Here is a 19,635-nt window from a genome sequence, read left to right on the forward strand (position 1 = left end):
GGGGAGTTGGCTTGATGCAGACACCCCCGTGATAGCTAGTCCTCTCTGTGAGGGGCTTTTCTCTGGGCTGTGAGGAACTTCAGGGATCTATGGTGTTCCCTTGGAGGGCCACCACTCCCTCCCCGCTTTCCTCCTTGTGGCTGTGTGTAATCCCCGGGTCACTATCTTTCCGTGAGGAAGAGAAGCATTCTCTTACCTTGATCCAGGGGGGTGGCTCCAGCTCCTCCACTTCAGGGGTTTGGCTGCAGCTCCTCCACCTTCCTACGTGTGGCTGCACGGGTCTCTCAGATGTCTTTTGTGTTGTGTGGATGTCCTCTGTTGGAATATGTACGTCTTTTTCATTATATCTTTTGGGGGAGAGTTTACTTGGAGAGCTCACTCTGCCATGATGCTGACCTCATCCTCCACTGAGGCCATAAATCAGCTTCCTTTTTTTTCAAAGTTAAAATCAGCTTGCCTAGCTCCAGAAAAAAACCTTGTTTTTGTTTTTTAGTGGTATTTTATTACATTTTAAATTTACTTAGAAAGAATTGACATCTTTGTGATATTAAGTTGGCCTATTGAAGTTTGAAGTGTTCTCTTGGTTCTTTCAACTGTGTTTAAAACTTTTCCTCAAATAGATTTTGCACATTTTGGGCTACATTTATTCCTAAGTGTGCTACTTTTTTATTATGGAATTGGAAATGGGCTTTTTTCTTCCATTATCTTATTTTTTGTTGTTTATTTGTATATATACAAATTTTGATTCTTAAAATTGTCATAAAATCTACATAAAATTTACCATTTTAAAAAAGTGTAAAATAAATTGGTATTAAGTACATTCACAGTGTTGTACAACCATCACCATTTTATCTAGTTCCAGAACTTTTTCGTTATTCCAGACAAAAACTCTGTAGCCATTAAGCAGTAGCTCCCCATTCCTCCTTTCCTCTAGCCTCTGGCAACCACAAATCTGTTTTCTGAGTCTATAAATTTGCCTACTGTGTACATTTCATATAAGTGGAATTATATATATATATAGCCTTTTATGTCTGTATTCTTTCTCTTAGTATCTGTTTTCAAGGTTCATCCATGTTGTAACATGTGTCAGTGCTTCATTCCTTTTTATAGCTGAATAATACTCTATTGTATGGACATACCACATTTTGTTTATCCATTCATCCCCTGAGAGGCATTTGTATTTTTTTCACCTTTTGGTTATTGTCAATAATGCTGCTAAGAACAAAAGGCTATTGATTTTTGCATGTTAATGTTATATTCTCTAACTTAATTGAACTTTTTTTACTGTTTGAGTTATTTAGTTATATCATTGGTTTTCTTGGGATTTCTAGATTTAGTTACAAATAGAGGTAGTTTTACTTCTTCTTTGCCAATTCATATGTCTCAAATTGCTTTTTGTTGCCTAACTGCATTGGCTAATAACACCACAAGTACAATGTTAAATACTAGTACTTGCCTTGCTCCTAAACTTGGTAAGAGTACCTTAGGTATTTCTTGATTTTTAAGATGCTGACCTTAGAATGTCTCTCTTTCTATCTCTACCTATATCTGCACAAACACACACATGCACACATATACATTTATATACATCAAAGGTAGTTTTACATTTGAGAATTACATACTGTTACAATATTGATACATAACCTGCTAAAGTTAGAACAAAGAATACTAAAGATGGGTCTCATTTAACAGAATCTAACATCTTATTAAGAAAATAATAAATCATGATCAAGTAGATTTGCTTCTAGAAATGCAAGGATGGTTCAATATTAGGAAATCCATTATTATATTTTGACATTTTAATAGAAACAAAAGAATAAAAATAACTTGATTATCTCTCAGAAAAGGGCTTTAACAAAATCTAACCCACATTCCTGACAAAAACACTTAATAAATAAGAATCAAGGGATACTTCCTTATGTAAGAATACATACACATGTAAATATATACAAAATATAATATATTTTGATATTTTACTATAAGCATATTGGAAATTGATAGGTGAGTTTTAGGCAGGAGCAATATAATCTGACATGAAGGTAGCATTGCAACACCAGCATGAATACTAGTGGTGATGATAGCTAGAACTAGGGTGGTAGCAGTAGAGATGGATCTGGATGTATTTTGTAGGTAAACCAAACTGTGCTTGCTGATGGCTTTGATTTAGGAATGCAGAGGATAGAGTGAAAGAAAGAGGAGTTAAGACTGACTATAAAGTTTTTGACTGAAACAACTGGCTGGATGTTGGTGCTGTCTACTTATATAAAAAGGACTATTCTGAACATGGTTAGGGGAAAGTCAACAGTATTGGATTGGTATTTTAGCTTGAGATGGCTATGAGATATCTAAGTGGAGATGCTTAACGGGCAGTCAGATCTGTGATTCTGGATTTCAGTGGAGATGCCAGGGATGCAGAAATGTAATTGTTAAGAAATTAACAAAACTCTCATTAGGTATTAATATTAGTGAGGTTTTGTTTTTTTGTTAAACTACTGTTTGTCAATAAGAGCTTTAAAAACTTAAATGTTTAATTTCATTAGTTTTAAATCTTTAATTAAAATAGCCCACTCTGCTAATCCTAGTTATCTAGTTGAATATTGGCCTGGTTGAATTTTAAAAAAATAAGCCTTGATACTTGATATCTTGTTTATAATTACTTAAACCAAGAATGATTTAAGACAACAGATGGTTGTTAGATAACTAAACGATCTTTGAAGGTTTTTTTTTTGTTTATAAACAGACTCCACGTGTATTCTTAGCCCTATTTTTGTTCTTTTCGCAATTTGTGAATGGCTTCTCTTTCTTACAATACAAATTATACGAAGAGTCTCATGAAATCATCTCTAGTGGTAATAATTAATATTAATCAGCACTTTTTAATATATAATTACTACAAATGATCAAAATTTGGCAGCCATAAAATGACACGAGACTCTTCAAAAATTGCTTTATTACATCACTGCTACTTCTAGTAGGTAGCCTAAAATGAACACTAATTGTGTAAGTCCAGAATCTCAGTTCTGTTTTTCAAAAATTCCAGTGTGTTCCTGTTTTCTCTGCAGAGAGAGAAGTGGATTTTTTTTGTAATGTATTTTAGATTTTTATCCATTTCTAGCCATGTTTTGATTACTCTCTCATCCTTACCCCAGGCCTGCCTGTTTCTGGCTGCCTCTCTAAAATGCCTTTAGCTTTAACCTGATGGTCTTTGGAAGTGGACCAGCTGTATGCGGTAGAAGAGACTGAGATCTATCATGTGCTAGAATTAAATCTTCTCTGTAATGGGCTTACTTTGCTTTGAGCTCTCCTTCAACAATCCATTTGATTTTGACCAATGACTTTGAAATACTTAAAATATCACTAGCAAATATATCTTTTCACTGTTTTTTTTGTTATTCAAAAAAGGTAATTTTTGTTGAAAATCCACTTCTGCTTGAGCCTTTGAGATTTGTAAATATGTAAATAGGCAGCCACCTAGAACCTGATCAGGTTCATTTTTATTTCCACTGCCTAACTATGACCAGTGTGCCTCTTTTATCCTAGATTTTCTATAATTTTCCTTTAATTGAACTGGTGGAATTGATTTTGGAGAGAATATAGAAGTAGCCTTTGTAATTTCCTTTTACTCCTCTCATTCTACCCCGACTCCTTGCAACTCTGCTGCTCCTCTTGGCAGTCTTTATTAATGTTTCCAATTCTCCCGTCCATTTACTAAAGCTTAGTGACTCTTCCAGGATTTTACGGCTTCTCATAGCTTTCTGGATGAAGTTTAAATTCCTTAGCTTACTCATCTATTATCTACCTACTTCTCAAATTCCATCAGTCGCCTCTTTTCTTCATGTATTCTGAACTATTTGTACTTCTTTGGAAGACATTATTCTGTTTTCTGGCTCTTACTTTTCCACAAGCTAGTTTCCCTGCTTTCTCTAGCTACGCCCAAAGTGTCAGTGTTCCCTTTTCTTCAAGGTGGCCTCCCTTAGAAGGGTCTCTCCAAGGGTTTCTTCCAAGCAGTCGCCTGGCTAGTGCTTCTCAGAGTTTCTTGCTCCTCTCAGCTGCTCCTGGTGGGATTCTGCTTCCTTTGCTAGTGGTGTTCACGTGGAGCTCTGGGACACAGTCCCGTTGACAGGATGCTGCTGCCGCAGCCTGGCTGTCACTGGAGAGGTGGTGAGGGGTAAGCCACAGTTCCTTTATTTCTCCATTCCTTTATTTCCCGTAGTACTACCACAGGTATGGCTGGATCAGACTTGAGGAGAGTTGGAGTATATAAAGGGTATTAAAGTATAGTATAGAAACGTTTAAAACTGTGTCTAAAATATACTTTTTCCCTGCCCAAGGGAAAGCATTTAAGAAGTTGAATCCTCTGAGAGTGGCTTTTCAATACTTTGTTACTCTTTTGTACTCAGGACTGTACCTCTGAGTCCTCCTTCTACTCACTATCCACCTTTGGGAAACCTCATCCCCTAGCCTTAGGATTGATTTTGGCCAGGAGTTACTTTCCTCAGCAGTGTATTTATACAACTTTGACTTTTTTTGGCGTCTGCCTATCAGTATTGTCCGTGGTAGGCTTCGACACCCAAATCTTGCAGAGTAGTCAAGAGTTTGTATGATTTGCTCCAAGTCTGATCAGTTTTGAGTCTTCCTGCCAATGTAAATTTCAGAAATGCCTTTGATTCTTCTTCTTGTTCAGTGGGTCACTCTTGCATCAGACACGGACTCACCATAAACCTCTCTCAAAGATCAACATTAAATTTAAGACAGATTACAGTCTGAACCAATGATACAAAGAGAAATATTTTCCTTAGTGCCCCTAAAAGGATTCTCTCATAATGAACACAACACTTCACTTTGCCATACATATACAGAACACAATTTCTCTCTGTCTCCAGCTGACCCCCTTATTCAAATTGAACTCCCTTGGCCTGCTTTTAAAAAGAAGGGTCCATGACCAAGTCAGGGCAGCTCGCCTGGCTAAATAAAGATCCAAAAGAAGCTGTTAAATCACGTTAGATTAAATTATGATAGGGTAGCTATTGGCTAGTTTCCTTATTGGTAGAGTAGGGTTTTTTTTCTTTATTCTTTCTACTGCATACCACAGTCCCACTTGTCCTTTGTCATGTCCCTCCAAAAGACTGTCAACGTCATTTTGTGTAAACACCCTTTTGTGCACCTCTGGCAATCTGGCATACCTCTATCATAGCTTTATACCACAATAATTGATTTACTTGTCTATTTTCCTAGCACAAGGAATTTAGTGAGTAATCAATAAATGTTCATTGAATGATAAAGGAATCAGTAAAGGAAAGTGAACTTGTTATCTTCTAAAATTTACTCTGCCTCAGCAGTTCCTTAATGATTAGGCATAAGATTTCATGGAGAACTGGATTGTTTTCTAGTGATGAAAATATGGTGTCTGCAGTAAAAATTTCTTTGTGTTTCAAATTAAGTTTTGGACTGTAAGTGCCTTGATTAGGAAAAAAGGACCAGAGAGCTGCTGAGGCCCAGCTCACAAATAGTATTTCCTGCCACTGCTGGAGCTGTACCTTGTACAGCCTTCTGTCTGGGGGAAGTAAGAAAGAAATCCAAGAAGTGTGTATGCTCTGAAAGTCAGTCCCCTCTCGTCTAGTTAATTTCAGACAGTCAAGTGCTGTGTGTTGTATCATTGATTTAACCCTTTGCTTATTTTGGCAAAAAGTAAGGTCTTTTTACATATAGGAAAGCCTCTATTGGTGGTGTAACTTCTGTTTAAAGTGGAAATACAAGTTGGTGAGGAATGGAAGAAGAGAAATTACAGGGAATGGAAGAGGAGAAATTTTTTTCTTACTGTGTGTGTTTATGCATGAGGTACAGGAAATTCATGAAGTACTTTTAAATTTATGTGTTCTACTTTATGTAAAGCTTCTATGTAACAGGATTTAAAAATCAATGTGCACATTCAGATCCAAGCTGGCCCACTGTCGCTCTATTACATGTATTTTTTGGATGTTTTAGAACATGCATCTTCTGAAGAAAAAAGTAGTTGTCAGTAAAAGTTTGTTTACTTTCTATAAAGAGGAATTAATAAAATGCTTATTTGTTTCATGATCTGATACATTATTTGACTTCTCTTTTTATAGAAATTTCAAGAAATTGCTGAAAAAAATATGGAAAAATTGAATCGTATTGAAAAGTCACATGAACAGTTGGTTCTTGAAAATTCACACTTCAAAAACGTGTTATCACAGACTCAAAGGGAGCAAACATCCTTGCTGGCGGCTTGTGCATTGATGGCTGGTGCCTTGTATCCTCTCTATAGACGATCATGTGCCTTATCTACACAGAGAGATTTTCTCCAAGAGCAGGTCAACACCTTTGAGTTGTTCAAGTTGGAAGTCAGAACTCTAGCCCAGGCTTTGTCATCTGTAGAGGAAAAGAAGCAAGAGGAAGCTAAGGTGAAGAAAAAACCATTCAAAGGATTGATACGTGTCTTCCGGAAAGCTGTTATTGCAATTTTGGCAGCAAACAGACTCAGGATTTTGGGCCAATCGTGTGCCTCTCTTTTTACATGGTTGGAAAGTTTCAAAGAAGGCATAGGCATGTTAGTGTGTACAGGAGAGCCCAAAGACAAGCATAAATTTCCAAGTAAGATAATTTGTGCTTTTAAAAATCTAAGTTGAGTATAAGTGACATATAATGTGAATATGTTTGGCCATTATGGAAAAAATTTAAAAAAATCGTTTATGATGTCAAATCATGCAACATAGTCCCATACGTATGTAGATATGTATGTGTGTATGGATAAATGTATATTTATGTATAAATTAGGTTTTGATATTTTATTATAAAAATTAAAATATAGAGTAGTAAATATATATGATTTCAAGTTTGTCTAGCTTTCTTTATGTTTGAATGCTCTTTTCATAGTAAAGTGTGGAGTTTACACAGTAATTTTTCCATTAAGCCAATCCAGAGATTCTGCCCTATTTAAAATTAATCAGCAGTATAATTTATTTTGACTTTTTATAAATGAGTATAAAATGATCAGAGTTAAAAATCTATTGAAGAATGGAATGCAAATGACACACATATAAACTTTCCAGCTAATTTTTTTTTTTTAATGCTTGACTATTCTGAGGAAACAATGATTTCAATTCTTAACTTTAAAAAGTAGGCTATTAAGTACTATAAGTAGAACTAAAGAAAATTTTCTTTTCTTTTTTTTAAAATATCAGTTAACAGTTATATATATACGTAAATAAGTAGCGTTGATCAAATCTAACATTTCTTGTAGACTTTTCTGCACCAGGCAAAGCTCTGCCTGCAAATTTTGATCTATTTCTTAAATAGCTAAACACTGAATTTGAAACATGGATTTCCATCAATGTTTGTAGTGTTGCATAATGGTTTTTCCTCATTTTTGCAGAACATCAAAAGGAGCAGTTACGTTGTGTGCAAGCGCTCAGCTGGCTCACCAGTTCTGACCTTCTAGCTGCAATCATCACTTCCATGGCTGAGTTACAGGACATTATCAGTAAAACAGGTGTGATTCTCTCTTTTATGTCCTTGCAAATACAGTTAAAAGTAAATGTCGAGAAATGCTTTATGGTACAAATTCTAATAAACCATCTAGGAAGAAAATGTATTTGTTCTCATCTTTCTTTTATTCAGGTTCAGAGAGATTGTTAAATAGATATTTAATGAGTAGAGAATTAATGTAAATTTTGATGGGTAATTTTGTCTTTATGGGGAAATTATTTAGTGGCATTTCTTGGTTAATGTATCCACATTTTTTTTTTTTCCTTTGTGATCTGATTTTCCTGTGGAAAGCTCATGGTTTGCTTTTTTTTTTTTTAAGTAATACTGGTAATATTCTTTCGATGTTTTAGTCTTCTTTTTTTTCTATTTCTGGCTGTAAATTTTAGAAGTTTAAGTAATAACTGAACCAGTAGAAAACTTTTCTCTCTCATTTGGTGAAGTGTTTTTAATTTTTCTAATTAATTTTAAATAGCGTTAGTTGAATGGTCTGCTCTTTTCCACCATATGTGGAACCACCTATAATCAGTGATTTCCAAAGGTCTAAAATTCAAGTTTATTTTTTCATGGCTCAGATTGCATGATATGTTTATGTGAAAGGTTCAATGAAAACTAATTTCTCTACCCTAAAAGAATAACGTACAGTTACCTACTGGTTAAGCTATGTCATTGGGCTAATTATGGTTATTTCAGACATATTAATAGTAAAAATAGTGTAATGGACTTTTTAATAGTTGCCTGCTTAATGAAATATTGTAAGCATTAATGAAATAATAATTAGGATGTAATTTAATTCTTTAGACAACTCTGCCATGTAAATATAGATCATTTATTATGATTTCAAATATCTAAACCTAGCCTCTTATAGTAGAAAACTTATGATTCAAAGATTATTTTTAGGTTGTGGCCATTGATGTTGGTAAGCAATGTGCATATTTCATGTATTGGCAAAAACTCAACGTACTGGGTTTGGAGTCTGAAATAAAAGTCTAAATAAATGTATTGTAAGGATGTTGGTATTATAACTTGAAAGCAAAACTGTTACGTTCTTAAAAGAACTTAATAAAAGGTTTTGGATTTATTTTAATGAACAGATGGTTTGTGTTAGCCATATTCTTTGTAGGACGTCAACACTTAAAAGTAGATTCATTTCTTAAGCTATAATCTTGTTTATTATTACTTTAATATATTTTTTTCCTTATTATTGTGCTATCTATACTTTAGGAGATAAAAGAAAAATATGTGGCTTGATCTGGACCTCTGGAAAATGCACACAACGGTTATAGAACAAAAACGACAACTCATGAACAACTTTAGGCAGAACGTAATCAAGGGCTGGATGAGGAAGTACAGGCTTTAAAAGTAAAAAACCATAGAAGGTGCAGCTCAGTGTGGGCTTGTGAGAAGTGAGAAGGCTTCAGGGAGGAACTAATGATGTAGTTGGGCCTAGAATGATAGTACGCTAGAGAGGAGAGATGGTATTCAGATGAAGGGCATAGCTTAAGCCGAGATGGAAAGGTAGGAGTAAGTGTAGAATGGGAGGAAGGGACGTTAAAGAGATGAGAATGGAAGTCCATGCCTAGCAGCCCTGGCTTGTAGATAGTGATTACTCAAATGTATTTTCTATTATAAACATATTGGGGAGTAGTGGGAGATGGTGGATCATTGGCATGGGATCAGATTGTAGAGGTTTTATAAAACGAGGCAGTGATTCCCCCTGAGCACATTTTCCCAAAGTGGTTCCTTGCAACACATTTAAGTTAAAATATTGACACAATTATTATTGAGACTGTGATAAAAATATGTATAGGTAAGACCTATCAAGTAGAAGGTAGCCCAAGAGTGGTGACTGTAAGTGCTTGCCTTCCTCCAGGAACAGAGCTGTCTTTAATGTTAGACCTGGTTGTACCTCCAGTAGTGTGAGGAAATAGCAAGTTCAGGGAAACTTATTTTTAGGAAGCCTCTAAATTTTGTTGGCTAAAAACACTACTTAGGGAAGAGAAAGTGATTGTTGCTTAGAAGGGAAGAATAATTAATTTATCGAAGTCCTGAAGAGTATTAGAAAGGATATGGTCTGGACAGATAATTGAGTATTATTGCACTAGTACAGAAATGATCAGCGTAGACCTTCTGCAGAGATGACTAGCTGGGCTTATAGAATAATTCTTTCAAAACATGATGAAGGGTTAATATACTATCTTTTCCAGGCAATGTGTTTTCATTTTAAAGTGTATCCTAGAAGAAGAAGTTTCAGATATTTTAGCTGAAAAGATGGGAAAATGTTTTCAGACAGTTAAAGTATATGAGTGGTTATCAACAGATAATAATGAGCGTAATAAATATAAAGCCATAACAGCTTATGTAGTCATGTTAAGTTTATAACTTAAGTGTATGAATAATCTAAATAGGCAAGCATTATGGTATAGCAGAAAGAGCATTAGCTTTGAACAAAGCAGATTTGATTTTGTATCCAGCTTTGCTAGTTACAAAAGTTGTGTGAAATTGAGCAATTTATTTAATTTTACTGGGCCTCAGACTCTTTGCCTGTAAATGAAGATGGCATTATCTTCCTGGTGGTTAGGAGGATTTAATGAGATAACACTTATTGAATATTTTGTGCAATATCTGGCGTATAGTGGGTGCTAAAAAAATTTTTGTTCAGTTACTGTCCATCTCGCCATGAAAGTAGTGTATAACATTAGTGAAGACACACAGGCACACACATCTACCTGTATACATTTTTGGACTACTAATGATTAATTTCCTGTTGTAAAATTGCTAAAGTGGTGTACAGTGGAGGCGACACACTGTAGGGTCAGGCAGAGATTCTGCCTGACTGAATGCTGGTTCTGACACTAGCCATGTGACATGGGCAAGAAGTTTAAACTCTCTGTGCCTCAGTTTCTTTATTTGTAAAAGGGGAATAGAAGTATTACCTACCTCAGAGTTGTTGAGAGGACTAAATGAGTTAATTTGTAAAGTGCTTAGCATAGTCTTGTTTACTAGTTTGCTTACTTAGTTCAAATATTGGTCATTATTAAGATTAATTACACTAGCTGAATAGTAACAAAGAAATTTCATAAAAATTGAGTAAACCAAATGAAAATACATTCGTTTATCTCAAAATTTCAAGACAATTTACACATCACATACAACTCTAACTTTTTTAAAATGTAGTTTTGTTATAAATTAGTATATAAAGATCAAGAAGAAATTTCTTTCTCTCAATACAATGATGTATGTTTGGGGCCATCATAGGTCTGCTTTCTTTGTAACTAACAGAAGACCCCACTTAAAGTAGCTTAATTGTATAGAGTTTTTTCCTCCCAAATAATAGGAAGTTTGGAGGTAGGTAGAAATCCAGACTGTGTCTTTCTGTTCAGTCATCCTCAGAATCTTTGTGTTTGTGTGCCTTAGTTTTGAGCTGGCATCTGTACTTTCAGGCATCAGGATTGTGTTTGGGCAGGAAGGCAAAGGGAAGGACAAAATGTGAAGGCATTCATACCTTGCTGGCAGGAGTGAAGAATGACGTAGATGCTTTACAGAACAGTCTGGTGGTTCCTCGAAATATTAAACATACAGTCATCATATGTTCCAGTAATTCTCCTCCTAAGTATATATCCAAGAGAGATGAAAGCATACATAAGTACAAAAACTTGCACGTGAATGTTCATTGCAGCATTATGCATAATAGCCAAAAAGTAGAAACAAACCCAAATGTCCATCAACTGATGAATGGATAGATATCTAAACAATAGAACATTACTGAGTCATAAAAAGGGATGAAGCACTGATACATGCTACAACGTGGATGAACCTTGAAAACATTCTGCCAAGTTAAAGAAGCTAGTCACAAAAGATCACCTATCTTGTGATTCCACTTATTTGAAATATCCAGATTAGGCAAATCTAGAGACAGAAAGTAGATTAGAGGTTGCCTAAAGCTGGGGAGGGGCTTGGGATTGTGGAAAGTGACTGCTAATGAATATGGTTAGGATTGTTGTGTGACTCTATGAATACATTAAAAATCATTGATTTTACTCTTTAAATGAGTAAATTTTATGTGGATTATGTCTCAAGAAAGCTTTTAAAAATGTGAAGGCACTTGGCTGCTAAATATATCCCTTTTTATCCTGAAGGCAAGAGCTCTGGCCCCCTCTCCGCAGGCTTCTGCTCTTGTTTCATGGGCCTGGATGGATCACATGTTTATCCCTAGCTGGCCAGCTGGAAGTTAGCAAAAGAGAAGGAAGAGTTTGTGGATGGAATGAATCAGCTAATCAATGATGTCTGCAATAGAGAGGATGCATTTTTTTAGAAACAAATTTCCTCCACCTCTATTGCCTCCATTATAAAAGAAAACTGGTCAATTCAGAAAACTTGAAAAAAATCGGAGAACAATAATAACAAAAACAAAAATATTTTCCCATCATATAGGAAGAGTTACTATTAACATTTGTATATGCTCTTCCAAACTATTTTATCCCTCTTTCTCTCTTTCTATCCATTCCCCTACCTTTCGCTTCCTTCCTTCTTTCCTTCTTGCCACCGACTCATCCATCCACTAACAGACTAACATGATATAAATGATATCATACGCCACACACTGTTTTATGTTTTCATTTAAAAATGTTTTGAAATAACCCCAACTTATAGAAAAGTTGCAAGTATAAACAGAAAACTGTTCTTTTGCTGAATGATTTGAGAGCAAGTTGCTGACGTGATGCTCTATTAACTCCCTTGTATTTTAGTGTGTATTTGAAACAAAGACATTCTTCTGCATAACTGGAACACAATGCTCAACATCAGGCAACCAGCATTGATTCATTACTACCAGTCAGACCCCATTTGACTTTCTCTAGTTGTCCTGACCATGTCTTTTTGAGCAAAAGGATCTGGTTTAGAATTACGTGTTGCATTTAGTCATGTTTCTTTAGTCTTCTTCATTATGGAAGAGCTCCTCAGTCTTTCCTTCACCATCATGACCATGAAGATTACAGGCCAATTATTTGTAGAAAATACCTCAATTTTGATTTGTTTGATGTTCCTTCATGATTAGATTCAGTTTATGCTTTTCTTGGCAAGAGTATCGCAGAAGTGGTGCTGTGCTCGCCTATGATACACAATCATGGCTTCAGTTTAAAAAGTCATTGTTTTTTAGGATTTTTCTCCATTTCTAGAGAGTGTATGTAATGTCTGGGTAATATTTATCAGTTGGGCGTTCTGTAATTTATTTAACCAATTCACCATAGGATGTTTTCATCATAGGACAGGTATCAGGAATATCACTTCAGCTTTGATTTGTAATTGACTCATTGTCTCTGGAATCATCTAATATTATGAGCAGTATCTTAATTTTTTCAGCTGAGTGGAAAATTGAAATAGCAAAATCTTGGGAAAGTCTTTTTTAGGACATAATCTGAAAATTCTGAAATGAAAGAAGATATTTCTTAGAATTATACTTTTTCTTTTTTGTTCCTTCTTTCTATCTTTCTCTTCCTTTTTGAAGAACTTGCTGAAATTTAAACCATTTTACATGTCAGGACCACATGTTGATGGCATCACTGTTACTTTCTTCCTTTTAACCCCGGGGAAAACTGGTACATGTATGCCAATACCAAGTAGTAGTTTCTACTATATTAAATAATAACTGTATTGCTTCTCATATTATCTTTGTTCTAAGGTAAAAAAAAAAGTAAATTACTGTTTTTAAAAATTACGTTCTTATCTTTTTAGAGTAAGTTCTGAATTATACACCTAGTACTAACTATCTAAGAGAGAAATTTAAAAATTGTCTAGGAGAGAAAATTAAACATGTTGGATACATAGTGGAGTGTGGATTAAGAACCTGGACTCTAGGTTTGAATCTGGGTTTCATTGTTTACTCTGTGTGTGACAGTGGGAAAATTACTCAATTCCTTTCAGCCTCAATATCTTCATCTGTAAAATTTAACTAGGAAAAGTTTCTAGCTCATATGGTTATTAGGAGTAAATGTAACTTGCTTAGCCAGGTCCCTTGTATATGTAATTGTCCAATAAATGTCTGTTTTGTCTCCCTTTTGTGCACTGATTTTTCAATGGGACTAGTATGTTACTTTATACCTTTTCATGAAACTGGAAGTTCAGTAAAGGTAACTGGAATTCAGTGCTCAGAAAGTGCTGAAGGTGGTTGCCCTTGCTACCTTCTTAAACTTTGACGATGTCTTTATAGGCAGTGGGCAAAGAGTCCAGTTTCCATGTTGCCTCTGTAAACACTGGACAGGTGGCAACCTTCTTGCTTTCATTAAAGAGTTTGCCCACTTGAGATAAATGACCTCTTCCAGGTATCCAAATGGTGTGCCTGCAAGAGATCATTTACCTCAAACAGGGGAGAATGTTACTTCCACTGAAGCGCTGGGATATCAATCATTATGGGAATGGACTAAAGAACACTTTAGATAGCTGAACATTTTCATATGACTGGTCCAGATTGAATTTCTCAAGATAGAAACAAATGTGCTGATTTGCTTTGAAATATCTCTGAACAAATGCAGGAGTACATGGGTATTGGTAGAATGTTCATACATTTTGTTACATATTTCAATTATAATTGAAGCTTAATCATCTAGAAGATAGATGACCCAAATATACATGCCCCTGCTAGTACTGTGCAGAACCTTCTTTCATTGTATACTTTGAGTTAACTTTCTAAAGGTCATTGCAACTCTTAGGCAAAATTCAGAAATCTGGGTTGTATTCAGCATAGCATTGGGATTTCATACTTAAGTTCAAAGCAGTAAGTAAAGATATTTGTATTAATAAGTTGTTATTGGCATATATTTAGAAACTTTAAGACTTTATTGAATCCTAACAAGTAATAAAAAGAGCCTTGCTACTCCAAGTGTGGTCTGTGGACCAGCAGCATCAGCGTTTACCGGGAATGTGTTAGAAATGCGTAATCTCAGACTGTACTCTGGAGCTCCCCAGTCACAATCTGCATTTTAACAAGATGATTTATGTGCATGGTAAAGTTTGAGAAGAAGTCACTTAGAGGATTTTGTTATTTACATAATTTCACTCATATCTGAAACTGAAACAAGTACAATCTGACCGTCTATCATTCCTGGTACTTCAGCTACGAGTGTCTGTTTTGAGGAACCACATTTAAATTATTCAATTTTCTTTTATTTTGTGATAATCTTTTTTATTATTATTAATTTTGCATTTTCCCATATTTTTCAGACATTTTATTATGAGAATTTTTAAGCATAAAGAAGAGTTGAAAGTACTTTACAGTGAACAGATGTTTTGGTTTTTAAATTAACATTTTTTCCCTATCATAATTTTTAAGAAAAATTTTTGAGTAGATAATTTATCCTTGGCAGTGTTCATGACTAAAAATTCCAGTGTCACAACTTTTATAGAATATTTGTTAATAATGTTAATTATTTATTAAAATAATGTACAAAATCAAAATTATTCTAAGAAACATAGATGAGGCTTTAACATACTTTGCAATTTGTATGTGGTTTTTAGGAAACTCTAAGAGCCTGAAACCTTTTCTTAGAAGGTCTCGTTGAATATCCAGATACTAACAAAGCAATATAATTACATTTTCAGGCTTTTGTAAAAGAACAAAAGAAAACATTCCCCCTCAAATCTATACTAAAATGTTATATGTGTACTTAGAAATATTTTTGCACTCCCACTTTGTTCCAGAAAAAAATTATAGCAGCTTAACAGGTATTTCTTAAATATGGCTATAAGCTCTCTCTTGTAATCTCCCTATCCGAGAGTATGATTAATCTTTATGTGTCCTTATTTCCAGTTGTTCTGTATGTATTTCAATATGACTGGGTCATTCTATATACCATTTTTCATTCTTCGCTTTTTCTCATTTATGTTAAATAACTGTAATAATAGTACCATTTCATTGGCTGTTGTGAGGGTTAAATGAGTGATTGCATGTGAGCAGTGCTTGGTCTGTCACCTATCTTTGTCCTCAGAATCAGCAGCAGTATTGGTCTCCATTTCTTACTCTTCAGTTGGGCGTACAAGCCTCTTCTGGATCTGATTCTCATCTGTTTGTACGGTCTCACTTCCCACTGCTCTCATCAGTAAACCCGCAATTTAGCTAAACTGAGCTGCTTGTTTTTCCCCAGATGTGAGATGCTTTCTTATTTCTCCAAACATATGGAACAAACTATTTTTTGCTACTAAACCTTAAGAGGAATTTATAACATGGATTATCATATTAGAAATACTGAATAACATCACAGTTTCTGTCTTTAAAAGCTACTTCATAGAAGATGCAGAAGTTTTTTCTTGTCAGTGTTACTTATATTCATCTTCAGTAAGAACTGACAGCATAATATTATATTATAGTCCTCTGAGTAGTCCAGGGGTGCAGCTTTCTTATTATTTAAGTTGACTCAGGGCAGAGGCTCAAGGTTATAGGTTTATGATTGACTAGTATATTCCTTAGTCGGCCATGGTGGTCTGGTGGTTAAGATTTGGCACTCTCACTGCTGCAGCCGGCTTCGTTTTTGGTCAGGGAACTATATGTCCCATCTGTCACTTGTCACACTGTTGCAGCTGCATGTTGCTGTGATGCTGAAAGCTATGCCACCAGTATTTCAAATACCAGCGGGGCCACCCATGGTGGATACGTTTCAGTGGAGCTTCCAGACTAAGACAGACTAGGAAGAAGGACCTGGCCACCCACTTCTGAAAAAGCTGGCCATGAAAACCCTGTAAATAGCAGAGGAGCGTTGTCTGATACAGCGCTGGAAGGTGAGAGGAGCACACAAAGACCAGGCAGGGTTCTGCTCTGCTGTACACAGGGTCGCTAAAGGTCGGAATCGACTGGACGGCACTAACAATGAAATATGTTCCTTAGGTAAGGGGTCTCTTAACCTGGGGTGGTGGTGACAGATCGTGATAATATTGCCAGCATAATGAGTTTGTTACCGATAGAAATCACGGATATTTTCATATTGGAATACAGTTGTTGCAGCTGTCTTCAGATAAAGTTTATGCTCATCTTTACTAATCAGTAATCACGGGACCTGTCACATACATGGCGTGTAATCACAGTCTTCTGTGTGCACTCGGATGCTGATGTAAAGTAGCTGGCCAAGAATCAGGACAACTTTGCACCTAGTAGTGGGCGTCTATGTTCTTCACATCTGTGTTGCTCTCCAGTCTCCCCTAAATGCCACATTTTCTGTTATTTCTTTGAAAGAGCAACCTTCAAGCACCTGGAAACACTTCATAACTCTTTCAAAAGAGTTACTAAAGTTCCTTCTATCTTTGTAGCATCAAATTTGAACCATAGATTCACAATCCTTTTTCTTTTTTTTAATTAAGATAACGTTGGTTTATAACATTATATAAATTTCAGGTTTACATTATTATATTTTGACTCCTTTCTAGACTATGTCATATTTACCACCAGAAGTCTGGTTTATATCCATCACCATACAACTGTCGTTTTTCTTTCTGATGTAAATTGTATTGAATGTGTTGACCTAGCAAAAGATCTCACTAACTTTAGGAGAAAAAAGTTACCACGATAGATTTTGAATTTAAAGGCCTCGGAGAATTCTGGTATTTTTTGAGAGAGCCTACCTCTACCTTGAAAGGGAACTGTAGAAGGTTTAATTACATTGCAGCAGTATCTATTTGTGAATGGGGATTTTCATCACTTTTGAATATTAAAAAAAACCCAATTTGATGGCCAAGATGAACATGGCATATATGATGCCTTTTTGTTTTGGTGAAGAAGATTGGGCCTGAGCTAACATCTGTTACCAGTCTTCTTCTTTTTGCTTGAGGAAGATTGTCCCTGAGCTAACATCTGTGGCAATCTTCCTCTATTTTGTATGTGGGACAGTGCCACAGCATGACTTGATGAGCGGTATGTAGGTCTGCGCCTGGGATCTGAACCCAGGAACCCCAGGCTACCAAGGCAGAGCATGTGAACTGAACCACTCCACCACCAGGCTGGCCCCAATGATGCCTTCTTAAAGATCACCTCATAGTTCAATGTTCGTGGTTTGGCCAAGCAACAGCTTTTGCTTTCTTTAAAATTATCTTTAAAGACAACTATGTCTTTAAAGAAAATTAACTTTAGTCTATATTTTAAATATATTGTCTTACATTTGACACATTACTAATCAAACAAAACAGTTTGATAACTGTGTTTAAATAAAATTTGGTTCCTTTGTAATCCTACATATTTTGATTTATGCATTTAAAGGTATTATTCTGCAAAGGAGATCCATAGGTTCCACCAGACTACCAAAGGTGTCTACAGGACAAAAATGATCAAGAACTCTACTTTTAGATAATCTTTCCCCCAAATGTTATTCGTCTAAGTCAAGATACGTTTTTGGGTAGTCTTACTATTGGGCATTTATATCTATAGTATTATTTATAAATAATACTGGTAGAAAGAAGAGCTATTGATTCTTAATCAGTGTTACAGGTTCCCTATCCCCATTGCCTCCACAGTGCCTTTATACATAGGAGCTCCTCTATGACTGGCTGTTTAATGATTGAATTAGGAAGGCCGTGCACAGTGCTTTGTAAAAATAGTTTTGTTATTTCTGTAAAAGTGCCTGTGCTTGGGGGTGCCCAGGGTTTGCAGATTTGGATCCTGGGCATGAACCTATGCACTGCTCATCAAACCATGCTGTGGTGGCGTCCCATATACAAAATAGAGGGAGATGGGCACTCATGTTAGCTCAGGGCTGATCTTCCTCAGCAAAAAAAAGAAAAAAAGTGCCTATGCTTGGTGTAAAAACTTCACACACTACAGAAACCTTCATAGAAGAAATAAAAATCACCCAAAGGGCCATCCCCAATCATTCTTAACACTTTGATGATTTCTACAAATCTCTCATACATGTGTACACATGTGAACACACAAACACACAGTTTTACATGAGGAAGTCATACAGTCATGCCTCATTGTAATTTTTTTCTACTCAGTGGCTAATAAATGTCTTTCCATGTCAATAAAGTAGGGGTATATCATTAATTGTATTTGGTCACACACTATATTCCATTGTGTATATGTATCATAGTTTATTCCGTGAATTCCCTATTGATGGATGTTAGTGTTTTTTCTTATTTTTTCACTATTTTAAACAATACTGTAGTAAATTATGCTGTAATTAACATGTTTGTGCATAAAATCAGTTCACACTTCTACAATTATTTTCCTGGCTAAATTCCTGAGAAATGAATTTGCGTATTTTGCATTTGGACAGTATTGCCAAGTCTGTCTTTCATAAAAGACTTTACATTCCATTCCCAGGGATTGTATTGAGTGTTCCGGTTTCCTCGTAATGCCTTTGGCACACAAAGTTTTGACAGTCTTTTTCATCTTTATCAATTTGAAAGGCAAAAGAAACTGTATTGTTATTTGCACTTTTGATGGTTAGGTTGCATTTGTTTTCATTTGTTCTGTATCTGTCCATATTCTCTTACAAATTATCTCATTATGTTCATATATGTGGAGTTAGGTTTGTTTTTTATAGAATTATAGGAACTCCTTGTCTATCACACTTATTAACACCTTGTCATATATAATGTAAATAACTTTTCCAGTTTGTAGTTAAATTTCATGTATTTTAAGTTTTATATGATTGAAATTATTAATCATTCACTTTATGATTTTTCTTTTGATGATTCACTTACAAAGGCTAGCCTTACCTCAGGTTGTATTGCTCGTATTTTGATCTAGTATTTTCAATTTTTACTTTAAATTTTGGATTTATCTGGAATTATTTTTAGTGTAAGTAGTGAGGAAATAATTAAGATTTGTTTGTGTCCAATGAGCAGCTAGTCCCAATACTTTTTAATTTAGTCATCCATCTTTTCCCTCCTGAATTAAGATATGCCATTTCATTTATATTAAATTATTATAAGTACTTGGATCTATTTCCTGTCTCTCTAGTCTATTCCATTAGTCTCCCAGTCTCTTCTAATTCCGGTATCATACTGTTCTTTCATGAGTATATCTTGATGTTTTAAATATGGTTAAACAGGGGCCAGTCCTGTGGCCAAGTGGTTAAGTTCGTGCGCTCCACTTTGGCAGCCCAGGGTTTCGCTGGTTTGGATCCTGGGTGCGGACCTGGGACTGCT

General features: G+C 35.4%; 1 protein-coding gene across 13 annotated transcripts in view; it reads left to right on the forward strand.

The window, feature by feature from the left end:
• CCDC171 (coiled-coil domain containing 171) overlaps positions 1-19,635 on the forward strand; it is a 293,940-nt gene that overhangs the window by 135,996 nt on the left and 138,309 nt on the right. For all 13 annotated transcript variants that reach the window (XM_070248923.1, XM_070248931.1, XM_023627387.2 and 10 more), the window contains 2 exons: positions 6,111-6,615; positions 7,397-7,513. In XM_070248923.1, coding sequence (XP_070105024.1) covers positions 6,111-6,615; positions 7,397-7,513 — 622 coding nt within the window. The remainder of the gene's footprint in view (positions 1-6,110; positions 6,616-7,396; positions 7,514-19,635) is intronic.

This window comes from Equus caballus, chromosome 23 (assembly GCF_041296265.1).
Source record: "Equus caballus isolate H_3958 breed thoroughbred chromosome 23, TB-T2T, whole genome shotgun sequence".
Classification (NCBI taxonomy): Eukaryota; Metazoa; Chordata; class Mammalia; order Perissodactyla; family Equidae; genus Equus; species Equus caballus.